The sequence below is a fragment of the Heptranchias perlo genome, chromosome 20 (assembly GCF_035084215.1).
Source record: "Heptranchias perlo isolate sHepPer1 chromosome 20, sHepPer1.hap1, whole genome shotgun sequence".
NCBI classification, from domain to species: domain Eukaryota; kingdom Metazoa; phylum Chordata; class Chondrichthyes; order Hexanchiformes; family Hexanchidae; genus Heptranchias; species Heptranchias perlo.
In genome coordinates, this window is record NC_090344.1 from 52,327,446 (window position 1) to 52,341,193 (window position 13,748).

General features: G+C 44.1%; 1 protein-coding gene across 2 annotated transcripts; it reads right to left on the reverse strand.

The window, feature by feature from the left end:
• Positions 1-1,204: 1,204 nt before the first annotated feature.
• On the reverse strand, positions 1,205-13,379 carry enkd1 (enkurin domain containing 1). 2 transcript variants are annotated; one of them, XM_068001366.1, is made up of 9 exons: positions 13,303-13,379; positions 10,480-10,581; positions 9,208-9,432; positions 8,410-8,582; positions 6,217-6,366; positions 5,647-5,816; positions 4,832-4,968; positions 3,150-3,325; positions 1,205-1,415 (listed from the first exon to the last, which is right to left on the reverse strand). In XM_068001366.1, exons 2-8 carry the CDS (start codon positions 10,562-10,564, stop codon positions 3,165-3,167), a joined length of 1,101 nt encoding a protein of 366 aa, XP_067857467.1. In that variant the 5' UTR covers positions 10,565-10,581; positions 13,303-13,379; the 3' UTR covers positions 1,205-1,415; positions 3,150-3,164. The 2 variants fall into 2 exon arrangements, with proteins under 2 accessions (XP_067857467.1, XP_067857468.1); XM_068001367.1 differs by lacking the exon at positions 13,303-13,379 and adding an exon at positions 11,643-11,753.
• Between the last annotated feature and the right edge of the window lie 369 nt (positions 13,380-13,748).

The following is a 13,748-nucleotide window of genomic DNA, read 5'->3' on the forward strand; positions in this document are numbered from 1 at the left end:
TTGTTTTCCTTGGAACAGAGGAGGCTGAGGGGTGATTTGATTGAGGTGTGCAAAATTATGAGGGGCCCAGATAGAGTGGATAGGGAGGACCTATTTCCCTTAGCGGAGGTGTCAATAACCAGGGGGCATAGATTTAAAGTGATTGGTCGAAGGATTAGAGCGGAAAGGAGGAAAAATATTTTCACCCAGAGGGTGGTGGGGGTCTGGAACTCACTGCCTGAGAGGGTGGTAGAGGCAGAAACCCTCAACTCATTAAAAAATACGTGGATGTGCACCTGAAGAGCCGTGACCTGCAGGGCTACGGACCAAATGCGGGAAAGTGGGATTAGGCTGAGTGGCTCGTTTCTCAGCCGGCGCGGACACGATGGGCCGAATGGCCTCCTTCTGTGCTGTAAAATTTCTATGATTTCTATGATTCTATCCATCTAGTTTTATTATTATGTCTTTTTGTAGCAGGATTGTACAACTGCGTGTACTTCAGAGGGCAGTTAAGAATCAACTACATTGCTGTGGATCTGGAGTCATATATAGGCCAGACCGGGTAAGGACGGCAGGTTTCCTTCCCTAAAGGACATTAGTGAACCAGATGGGTTTTTACAACAATCCGGTAGTATCATGGTCAGCACTACTGATACTACCTTTTTATTCCAGATTTTATTTTGATTAACTGAATTTAAATTCCCCAGCTGCCACGACAGGATTAAATATTCTAATCCAGGCCTCTGGATTACTAGGCCAGTAACATAACCACTGTGCTACCGTACCCATATATCGTACCTTTCATGTCCTCAGGACATCCCAAAGAACTTCACAGCTAATGAAGTACTGTTATAACATAGGTAAAAAGTCTACAGGGAGGGAGAGAAGACCAAGGCAGCTCAAGAGTTGTACAGTTTTGTGGTCCTGGGAAAGAATGAGTTAGAGTAATAGATGGTACAATGAGTCGCAATTCAACACCGTGAGGATGTAGGAAAAAGGAAAAACAAGATTCGGAGCTTAGGAAAAACAACTGGAGCAATCGCACATAATAGTATTGATGGAGAGAGAGAGACAGTGCTGTTTGTGGTTGTATGATCTTTGCTGATGTCCCTTGTATCAACTGTCATGCCATAATACTACACATTGCCCTCCCTGAAAACATGCTTTGAATGTTCAGAAGTTTCCCTTAATTAAATATTCTAGTGCTGAAAGAATGAAAACTTACTTTTTGTTTCAAAAGCTAATTTATTTAATAAAAAGCATTACTATTACAAAATTAATATTTCATTACATTGATATCTAAAATATTCTGACAGTTTATTTATTTACACACTTGTAGGAGAAGTTAGCAACACAGACTCAGAAATCAAGGTGTGTCTTGGCCCCAAGTAGTATCAGCTCAGTTGCTGGCATCAAGCAGCTTCTCAGCTAATAGCCTGCATTAAAAATAAAGAAACAAAATCCAGCAGAGTTGGGATAAGATAATTCAGACAGTATCTTGGGCAGAAATCATAATGTTGTATCTTCACCTTCTATAAATATCTCTCTAATCATGGAGACATGAAATGGCAGGCTTTTTAAAAATAATTTCCTGCCAATATTTTTACCTTTCCTGTCATCCTCTCCTGAAGGCAGTAAATTATAAAGAGGCACAATTCTACAAATAGCAGGAGTCCTCTAGCTTTTCACTCAAATGGCTATGCTTCATGAGTGAGATTAGACATCGAGCGATGGTGAGCCATTCACCCACGGGGAGGGCATTTTAGCCAAGCCTGATTCTATCTTAACCCAATATCCATACATGCACCTTCCAGCAGAGGTCACCGGATAGGGATCAGAATCAGAAATGATCTCCCCTCACTTGCCAAGGGACGTTAAATCCAACTGCAGTGCCCCAGTGATCAGGTAACTGATCACAGCAATTTTAAGAAAAAAATCTTTTCTTTGTTAAGATGTTGACAGATCAGCTGTCGATATCCAGAGCTTTCTGTTTTTATTGTACAGCAGAAACCTCCCCAGTCTGTACACCTCCATATTATACCATGCATTGTAATTACCCATGGAGACATGAGCTTACTTTCTCGCAAACTGTAAGGCAGGCTCTGAAGCTGTTATTTCAGCACCCAAAAATCGCACTGATGCAAACCTGCCATTTGCCACTTGATGGACCTCTGTGATTTAGATTATTTGACTGTATTGCAGGTTTTACCACAAGCCTGATCATTGCAGCAAAGCCTGGTTGTACATTATTGTAATTAAGTAACACTCGTAAGATATCCTATTTCTGTAGTAAAGGATTCCAATTGTCTATATAATGCAACCAATGAGAGGAGATTCAGTTTTCTAAAAGCAGAAATAATAAAATATCCTCAGTTTTCAAAAAGTAAAAGAAATCAAGAGCTGAAGAAAAACCTTCAAACATTCCCTGTCACAACTGTTTATTCTATCTCTCATGCTGCCGACAGATTCAAATATTTGCCTGATAGATCTTATCTATTGAATAATAATTATTTCAGAAAACAGAACGTTAACTAAGAACAGAAGAATGAGGGGGAGGAAACTGTCAACCCAACTGGCACAGGCCATTTTCACCCTCCTTAACCCAGTGCCAGTTCTTTCCTCAAAGCCTTGGTTCCTTACTGGGGTACGGTTACATGGGTGCTGATCATCCTCCAGCATCTCCCCAAATGGGAATTCTTCAACTCGAGCCTCAACAATGAGCAGTGACTGACTGGGAGAGGGGGAGGGGGCATCACAGCCAAGCTCAATCCTATCTTTCCCCAGCATCCATAGACACACAATTCCAATGGGTCATTATAAAGCTGTCAGGAATAGAACCCTGCCCAATTTCCTCCTTCCTGGCTCAGGACGGTGTGGTCAATTGTAATGCCTCTACTGCTAACGCAGCATAGACCATGGATCAAACCCGAGACCTTCAGGACCATTTGGCATCAACTGAGCCACTTAGGAAGCAGTGAGATCATTTTCATCTTCCTCCAACCTTGGATTTTAAACAATTACATGTGGTGTAACTGTTGATTCAGCTTTGATATTACACACCTCAACTCTCTTCTCCCCCCTCCACATTGTAACCATCTTGATCAAAAATGTTATCTCAAACAATAAATAATACCCTCCCACAAGAAACGTTGCTACAGCCTAGATTTTACCTCACTCTGAGCTGCTCAGTCATTGATCTTGATGAAAACTTTGGGCCGCGAGAAGATTTTGATGGCCTCTTCAATCTCCGCCAGCTTCTTCTCAAGGTCAGTGCGTCTATTCCGCATGCCAATAGTATCCACTTGTACAGGGAACATCAGCAATTGTTTAGTCAGCTGCTGTTGGGCTGGGGGAGGCAGATTAAACCACGTGAGCAGGTAATGCACAGTTAATAACATATTTCAATGACCAGACTTCTGTGCAATCCAATAATCATTACAAAATGGCTCAAAACCTGTTTACAATGTCTTCCCTCGACAACACTCCTTAGAAAATGCTGGAAAGACACAGGTCTAACAGCATCTGAAAAGATTCTTTGTCAGAAGTGGAAAAAGGGAAGACAGGCCTCTCATAAAATTAACCTCAACAGAAGGGAGATTATCAGGCACAGCTATAGCAACGACAAAGAGATTTCATAGTCTAAAGACAGAATTTTGAAAAGCTGAAAAGATAATTCTGTATTGCTTTTTGTCTCCACATGACATTCCATTCTCTTTCAAAGTAGCTATAAGGGTTTTCCAAATGTTACCTGGTAACTGACTGCTGTGTTAGCAGCCCAAGTTGAGCTGCTCTTTAATCCAATTCTTCCCCCTGCCCTCCTCACTCCTTCCCACTGCAGGCACGGCTGACTTCAGGGAATTGCCACACAGGGAATGGAAGGTACAAATCACTTCCTACCCCTCCAAATTACAAAACACTGCTACACCAACCGCAATGCCGCTGTGCTCTCTTTTCTAGGTTGCATTTTTTTAGGTAGAATCCTTGAAATAGTATTATTATAAATAATAGGGTGGTTTGATGCATTTGCATTCTGTTTTTTCAGAACCTTCCAAACAGTTTCACTTATTTCAGTATGGCTTGCAAACTGCATGCACTGTTTTGCTCTTAAAATCATTATTTGCAAAGGTGTATCCACAACAAGTCTGTAAGACGAGCCAAACTCACAAAGCCATTTCAGCTTTATATGTTCATCCGGATGTGAAGCTAGAATAGGAGAAACTGTTACCTACCTTTTATAACTTTGTCAAGAATTAATCAGTACGACAATATGAAAAGGGATATAAATGTGACTATTAAATCCATGGGTTTCACACAGGAATCTCCCAACAAAAAGTTCAAACAGTAGGATGCCAGTAATGATAGCCCCCAACTTTCACTCACAAGCGGCATTGAGCATGTGCAATATGACCCAGCTATGTACATTATGATGCAGATATTGTGCCCACAACTCCCAATAACATCGGGGCAGTGCCAAGCTGGCAGCATTTGATGGACCCCACACCACCTGCATTAACACAGTCCTTGGTCAGGACAGCAGAACAGCAAGTCCCTTATAATCGCTACAAACTCCATCAGTGCCACTGCCTAAGAGTAACAAAGCCTATCCTCTTTTGAGGGTGTTGGGGATATTCAAATTCAGGCTTCTGTTGGAGTCCAACCCTCCAGTGTTGTAACTACTAGGCTATCACACTTCAGATCTGGAGTCAAATGGAACTAAATTCTACAACTACCAAATTCCAGAATAATCAGCAATTATCTACAAGTCTTAATCCATATCTGTAAATTCCCTGAAAAGATACAGATTGATTAACAAACATTATTCTCTGAAGCAGGGAGAGCACATCACACGTACTTTGTTGAAGGGAATTGAGTGTATCCAGCCGTTCGTTCTCCGGCATCCTCGTGTGGCCAGGAGGCATGCTGGGATCAGGGATGTTTTTCCGTCGTTCCTCCGCTTCTTTTCTCCACTGATTCCTCCGTTCAATCAAACTGGAAACAGTGAAAACAGAAATTAGATATTCTCAATGGAAAACCAGGAAAATGGAAAATTTACAGTTAAAAGAGAGAAAAGAACAAGCAAAGCGTGCAATTCGACAATTTAACTTTGAAAGGAAGGGAATGTCAACTAAGTGTTCTGTCTTTCAAACTAGGATCAAGGCCCAGACTAGGACACCAGCAAGGTTAAAATTAGTAAAAGAGAAGACAAGATAAATCAGCAACTAGTGATTAAGCGAGTTTTAAAAGCCTGTAGACTGTAGAAGGAAGGGAAGCCTGAGGGAGGTGAGGAGTTCCACAGTTTGAGGTCGTGGGAATGAATGAGATAGAGAAAGCAGCTGCAATAAACGTTGATTTCAACACAGTGAGGACGCAGGGAGGTGGAAGAGCATGTAAGACAGCAGATTTGGATCTTATAAAGGAACAAGAAAGTTCAGGGGAACATTGACCACAGCAGTATTGGTAAAATGGAGATGTGAAAGGTTTTGATGGTGAGACAGAGATTGGAGACTCAAGGTGAGAAAGGGAAAATCTCTGGAATGAAAACTAGCTAGTACACCAATAGTTGTATATGTGGTGGACTGCTTTAAATAAAACATCAACATGGAAGTGGAAGAGGAAAAAGAAAAGGGGTTGGTTAGGTCCCATAATTCCACAATAATCCATGCTTACTACTGTGGTAGCTGTCCTTTATTCTTGCTTATGTATTCCTGCTGTACTTTCGCTTTCCTTTCCAGCACGTCAGCAAGTGACTGCAGAGATTTGGAGCGTCGCACTGGCATTCTCCTTGCATTCTGTGCATTGTGCCTGACAAAATCTACATTAACACCTCTGACTTGAATCTTGAATAGAAAACAACAAGGAGATTGGCAATTGTGATAAGGAATTACCTTTGACTTTATCAGTAACACAACAGAACATTTACAGGCAGAGCATGATGGCTCCATAAAAGGCTTGCCAGATACATTCTGGGCATTGAATTGGTATTTAGATCCCAAGTATGAATATCCCCTCACCTTGATCAGCACAAAATTGTTACATTTAAAACACTGTGGGAGAAATTGAAAGAAAAACTGAATTGACACTTCAGTAGGTGCAGAAAGAAAGAACTTGGAATTATATGGCACCTTTCACGACCTCAGGATGACCCAAAGAGCTTTACAGCCATTGAAGTACTTTTGAAGCGTAGTCACTGTTGTAATGTAGGTGCTGAAGGTGAATTTTGTCCAAGTCTATACTCACCTCTGTGTTGGCATCCTCTACTGGTTCAGCACAAGTCTCTGGCTTCGGTGGGCTTGGTGACGAGGATCGTTTCGGACATACTCCAGTCCCACATCGTGAATGTGCTTTAAGATAGTGCTGACTCTCCGAATGTTTGGGGGATGAACTCTCCTGAGGATAAACAGCATCAAACAGTTTAAAATGGAAAAGAAATCAGTCAGACTTTGGAAAATGCTGCGAGTTTGCAACCTGCCCCAGTAATTGCTGCCACATGTCAGGAACCCAGCCCATGCTCTGTGACCAGGTAATTGACCAAAAGTGCAAAACAGCGAATGCCTCCTGCATTTGTTTTAGAAAATCTAGATTCAGTTTCTGCCACTCTCTCATCCTGCTGCGGAAATTAAGGAGGTGGAGGGATGCAGGCCAGGGTGACAATCCTGGTATGCAGGGAACCCATTTGACCGCCATGTGGCATTTTTAGCTATGCTTAAGTAATCTTAGCTCACTTTCTAAAAATAAAAACTGCATTCATCAAATGACCACATAATCTAAAAAGGGAAAACAGAAGTTACACCTGCTACTTCGTCTCTTTGTTCCTGCATTTTAGGACTGTTCTTCAGACAGTTGTGGAGGATTCTCCCTGCAGTGGCACTATGGATGGAAAAGCTTTCCTGCACCCCATGATGATAATACAGGGGTAAACCAGCACACAAAATGTCTGTTCACTGACCAACAGGTTTTAAAACATAACATTATAAAATAGAGAATTGAGAGACATCAATAAATAAGTTTGCAAATATTAAAAATATTTTCTAAACTTAACAATGAACATTTTACACCACTTTCATGGCCAGTAAACAGCCAAAGAATTATGGTGTCACGTTTAGAGTAATTTAGTTGCTATTAACAACCACACTAAAAGCACTATTAAAAATAAGCAAAATCCTACAGACACTGGAAATGTGAAATCACAAACAGAAAATGCTGGTACTACTCAGCAGGTCAGGCAGCATCTGTGGAGAAACAGAAGTCAGTCAGTTGACTTTTCAGGCCTTAAGGTCATGCGGAAGGGTCTTAAAACCTAAAAAGTTGACTGACTCCACAGCTGCTGCCTGACCTGCTGAGTATTTCCAGCTTTTCCTGTTTCTGTTTTCTAAACAAGACTGTACTGCCGTTAAAGTAGTTCACCTCTACCAGCGATCCTCATCCTGATTTTGCCAATTTTCTCTCCTAAACACACTCGGTACTGATTTTTTTTTTAAAAAGGCACCAGCCTCATTGAAGTGGCCATTCCTCATGAGCAAATCTAGTCAGTGAGTGTTGACTACCTTTTTGACCTCTGGAAGCACCAGAACCAAGTCCAATCCTGTCCTCATTTAACACCCACACATATGCATTTTCCCCTCCCTATCTTAGGGGCACCTCAATCATTGGCTGAGATCAGCTAACTCAACACAAACTGTGGAAAACTATAAGCTTTGACTGACTAAATTGACTTTCTAATACACTTAAACCATAAAGCTGACCATATTAATGTAGAAATACTGAACCATAAAAGAAGCAAAGCATGATGGAATAAGTTGACCATGTTAGCTGACCAGCTGAATACAATAGAACGCTTATGTTCGGTTCCCAGCAAAGACACACAGAAGAGCTATTGTCTGCTTATGAGATAACTGTCTGACTAGCAGAAATGAATGACCATATAGCCTTGAGACTGAGTACAAAACTGATAATAAAAACACTTTCTTAGGGGAAAGCCACTTTCCCCTAGACATTGTCTCGTGATGTTGAACAGGCATGGGAACCGAAAAGGTTGGGTTCCCTATTTTTGATTGACTAACCACTTGACCAATGAGAGTGTACATGTACGCCCATATTCTATGATGGACAGACATTACAAATTGAACCGTATAAAAGTTAACCATTTCATCTGCTCAGCGAAGAGGTGGTTCCAACCATTGTTTGGACACAGCTTCCAACTTGTACAAGTTTCTTAATAAATTCTTACTTGTCTGAATTAAGTGTTTGGAGTTAATGCATTGTGTATAATAGGTAATTAAGTTTTCGACAAAACCAAGCATCTACCCTGTTCTGGTTTGTACACCTTAGTCCTACATCAGATCATGCTTTTGCCCATTAGACATTGGGCAGCCCATCCTAATATTTGAATGTCTGTCAAGTCTTGTCCTCATAACTACCCCAAGTCTCTACCTGTAACTGTGCTATCACTTTTGAAGGAACGGATTCATATTTCTGGGACTTCCACAGCGCTTTCACGGGCTTTGGGCCACCCAGCTCTCGCTCTTGGTCCTTCTCCCTGCATTTCTTCTGTATCTCACGCATTCGCCTCACGTTCTCCTTCTCGTAATCCCTCGGCTCCTTCTCTATGGAGAAACAAGATCCCTGTGAAATGGAGTCCAAGTGTCCAGATTCTCTAGCAAGCAAGGAAGAAAGGAGAGGGCCAGCAGGAGGCCTACGGATTTGCCTGGTCAAATTAACAAACCAGGCAATGATTTCTGTCCTTCACTCTGAGTTCTACAAATATTTTCATGTTAAGTGCTGGCGACCTTGCAGATCAGTGATTGAGAAAGAGGCAGATATACTGTTTCTAATGGAAATCGGAGTCAAGTATGTACGCTCGCCACCGAAAACATCTTGAAATGACCACTCTCAAACTGGCTCTGAGATCCACTACAAGCGGTCTCAGATTCCAAGCAATTCAGAAACATATGGAATCCAGCCAGCTTAAACTGAAAGACCAGCTTAAACTCCAAGCATCAGAACGATGGCTGCCAAGACTCCTTATGGCAAAATAAAGCATACCAATAAAATATCTCTGCTCAATCACAGAATGTTATTTTATGTTTTGATTTGCTTTCTCATTTATGGAGCTGTCCAGGCAGTTAAGCAGTTCAGCACAAGAGGCTGCAGATTCCAATCCTAATGGATACCGATCCATCAGTAACATCATTCCCTGAAAGGAACTGAGCAATATAAGGGTCCATTTACTTTTTGGTGATAGCTCCCTGTGCAGTGACACTCCTTCCAACTGCAGCAGTACACCAACAGAGCCCTTTTGCCCTCTCTCCAGGATCTCTCTGGCATTGGAACGTATACGAGGAGCTGGCTGCGACAGACGGGCACTGTAGCACGAAGGGTACAAGGTGGGATCCGGAGCTAGTGGTCCTGAGAGGAAGTCGAGCTTAAGGCTATTCCCTTCTAACCTTCCCCGAGCTGCAGACAAAAACAGAAAGCAAAAAATTAGATGCACTTATTAGTAAAGACAATATGGAAGCCAGTAAATTGGTCATTCAGCTGTGGGGATCCTCACACTGAGCTGATCTTAGATCCAGTCATGCAAACTTCCAGCAGCAATGACCAGGAATGAGAACCCTGGCCACCTCTTCCCCTCTTGAGCCACATTTACTGAGGTCAGTGATGCAGCCCCAGTGCCACCTTGAGTAAAGTTGGCTCACAACATGGACTACAGATAGGAGCTCCTTCTCCAAAGTCAAATCACACAGTGCCTAGGATGTTGTGATAAGGTTGTAATATTCAGAGTTCAGCAATCATTAAAATCATCAAGCTTCAAGATAACCTTCAAGCTTTTTTGAGTGCGTTAAGAGTCTTATCACATACTCCGAGATCACTTATCCTCTATATAATATATCCTGGATAGGATAGTAACTGGTAATCTATTACAGACTATCTCTGTACAATCCTCAGTCATCCTGTGTGATCATCGTATATCAATGGTATAAACTCAAACAAAAGCACAATTCGGAATAAAATTACAAGTAAAATATTAAAACCGTATCAATTATTAATCAGGTACCATAAAAGTTTCAACATTTGGGTAATAGTTAAAGACTACGCATCTTCACTCACCTAATTAATTTCATCTCGCACTTGACTAAATCTCTGCCTTAATCACTCCTAGGTATCCAATTATTGTATACCTAAAAGATCTGAACCCCTCAATTAGATTCCAGCCTGCAGCTCTCTCCGAGGTGTCTGCGATTGTAATGTATCTGTACAATCACTCCGCTTGCAAAACAACAGCACAAGAAAGACTTAATTCTCATTCCTTTTGCACACTTCTCTCTTTCAGACACCTTTGTGCCACACACCAATCCCAGGTGGCCAAATTCCCCCTTGCCATGCAGGATCACCTGGCTTCTGCTTTGTGCCCTCCCAGATCAGACTGGGGAATTCAACCAAGAATGTAAAAGTAAAATGAAAGCATTTCACCCTAAAAACAGGCACAAAATAATGTCTCACCTGACATTGGACGCCGGTAGAATTCTGGGAACAGTGTTGGGTCCGGTGGAATGGGACCACATATCTTGGAGGGGCCCTCAGACATCCTGTTTGCTGACAATACTGTAACAGAGCAATGTCAAAACAGTTTGATTGAAAACGAGGGAAAGGAGGAACATAAAAACAGGAGGAGGCCATTCAGCCCCTCAAACCTGTTCCGCCATTCAATTGGATCATGGTTGATCTGTACCTCAACTCATTTACCCATCTTTGTTCCATATCCTCAATACCCTTCCCTAACAAAAATCTATTGATCTCAGTCTTGAAAATTTCAATTGACCCCCAGCATCCACCACCTTTTTGGGAAGAGAGTTGCAGATTTCCACTATCCTTTGTGTGAAAAAGTGCTTCCTGATTTCACACCTAAATGGCCCAGCTCTAATTTTAAGAATATGCCACCTTGTGCTGGATTTTCCCACCAAAGGAAATAGATTCTCTGTATCTACATTATTGGATTTACTACCTTGTCACTAATAAATCCAATAGGGAATTCAGGAGAAACCTCTTCACTCAGAGAGTGGTTAAAAAATAGAACTCGCCACCGTTTGGAGTGATTGATGCGAATAGCATAGATGCATTTGAAGGGAAGCTAGATAAGTACATGAGGGAAAAAGGAATAGAAGGATATGGCGATAGGGTTAAATGAAGTAAAATTTAGTCTCAGATTATTTTAAAAGAACCCCATTCACAGGAAGCTGTTCCATCAACCAAACAGAAAAGATATTAAGCCAAGGAGATCCTCTTAGTGTGCATCCAATTCCTAATCACTGGCTCTGTGATCATACAGGCACAGAAAACCTCACACAGGCATGCCACAAAAACTAAAATAGCTGAATTGAAACTTCACTGTCCCTTTGCACTGTACACTAGAAGAGGTATCTATAAATGAACCTCACTCAATGACGGGGCTCAGATTATTACGTACTGAAGAAGTGAAAGCTCGAGTGGATCATCACCGTGTAATCCATTATCTCGACAAAACACCTATACAGAGCATTGTGCATCCATATTTCAAAATAGTAACAGACCTGAATGCTCCCAGTTACTTAAATTACCTACACAGAAAACTTCATGGCAACAAAGGTGTTATAGGAATAAAGACAGTGAATGCTGGAAATACATACCAGGTCCATCAGCATCTCAAACGAGAAATGCAAGTTAACATTTTGGGTATTGTCCCTACATCAGAACTCTGAACGTTTCTGATGAAGGCTCTTGTAAGATTTTACAGAATCTGACTTTTTATTACTAGAATTAACATGCCAAGCTGCTGTTACCCGAAGTATGTGGGCCTACTGCTTCTTCAATCTATTTTTAAACACGGATTCTACGTCCTCCAGACACTGCCAGGTTCCACCCAAGCTGTTGACTAGGTCGCTCAGCATGCAGGGAGTATATTTCAGCAGGTATGCAAACACTCATTTTGGAGACACATAGATCTGGAAGGTCCCAGGTCCAATCTGTGCTCAGTTAGCTGATCTGAGCCGGAGCAGCAGTTGGGTGTGACACAGGTCCCAACATCCCTGAGTGAGGGAGGGGAAAAAAAAGTCAGTTGAATGGCCCACTATCCTGCAAAGTGTGAGCATGGGGACCTTGGGTGAGGGTAGAGTCAGCGGTGGCTGTAATGTCCTGTAATATGGTCAAATATTTCCACTGTCTAGGATCACACATGAATAGGCACCTGTGTTCTGCTCATGAAACTATAACCCAGCATCTGTCAGCGCTTTCTGGAGAGGAGGGAAGAAAATAGAAAAAAATATAAGACACAGCTCAAAGTGTTTATATAAAAAGAAAAAAATCTGAAATAAATACAGAAAGTGCTGGAAATAAACAGCAGGTCAGTCAAAGACGTTTTGGGGACAGACTCTGTCACAACCAGAGCTACAGGTATCTAACTGGGATGCACCTTCTCTCACTCTTGCTGAGAATGCTTCACGGGACATAGCCTGAGCTTGAGACTGAGACTGGAACTGCCCCTGGCAGGGGCACTGAGCCTGGCACCCTGGCCCCGCCCCTGGCACTGGCCATGAGTCTGGCACCCTGACCCTGGCCCTGCCCCTGGCACTGGCCGTGAGTCTGGCACCCTGGCCCTGAGCTTGGCGCCCTGAGCCTGATGCCCTGCCCCTGGCCCTGAGCCTGGCACTGGCCATGAGTCTGGCACCCTGACCCTGGCCCTGCCCCTGGCACTGGCCGTGAGTCTGGCACCCTGACCCTGGCCCTGCCCCTGGCACTGGCCGTGAGTCTGGCACCCTGACCCTGGCCCTGCCCCTGGCACTGGCCGTGAGTCTGGCACCCTGGCCCTGAGCTTGGCGCCCTGAGCCTGATGCCCTGCCCCTGGCCCTGAGCCTGGCACTGGCCCTGCCCCCTTGCCCTGGCACTGGCCATGAGTCTGGCACCCTGCCCCCTTGCCCTGGCACTGGCCGTGAGTCTGGCACCCTGGCCCTGAGTTTGGCGCCCTGAGCCTGATGCCCTGCTCCTGGCCCTGAGCCTGGCACTGGCCCTGCCCCTTGCCATGGCCCCGGCGCCTGGTGCCCTGGTACTGCCCCCTACCCCCTGCCCCCTGCCCCGACCTGCACAGGGTCTGTGTCCGTGTCACTATGGTGACAGGTTGCAGAAAGCAACATCCATGTTCGGCGGCCTGAGCGGGAGGAGAAGCACCGCGGACCGCGGACCGCAGCCGAAGCGGGGCCCCCTCTTTGAGCGCTGAGGGAGTGTGTGTCTCCCCCCTGGCGGGGGCTGATGCCGGTCCCCGGTCCCCGGTCCCCCGCGCCCCTCCACACTCACCCGCCTCCACCTCTCACCCACCAACCGTCCCCGAGAGCGCGCACGCACCACTCACGGCGCGCGCACGCCGCGTTGTGACCTCACCGACCGTCGCCACGGCAGCGGCGGGGAACCGCGCGCTGCACAGATCACTGTCCGCCCTCAGAGTGCAGAAAGTGCACGGACTCTCACTGTCCGCCCTCAGAGTGCAGAAAGTGCACGGACTCTCACTGTCCACCCTCAGAGTGCAGAAAGTGCACGGACTCTCACTGTCCACCCTCAGAGTGTATAAAGTGCACGGACTCTCACTGTCCGCCCTTATAGACAGTGTATAAAGTGCATGGACTCTCACTGTCCACCCTTATAGACAGTGTATAAAGTGCACGGACTCTCACTGTCCACCCTTATAGACAGTGTATAAAGTGCACGGACTCTCACTGTCCGCCCTCAGAGTGTATAAAGTGCAC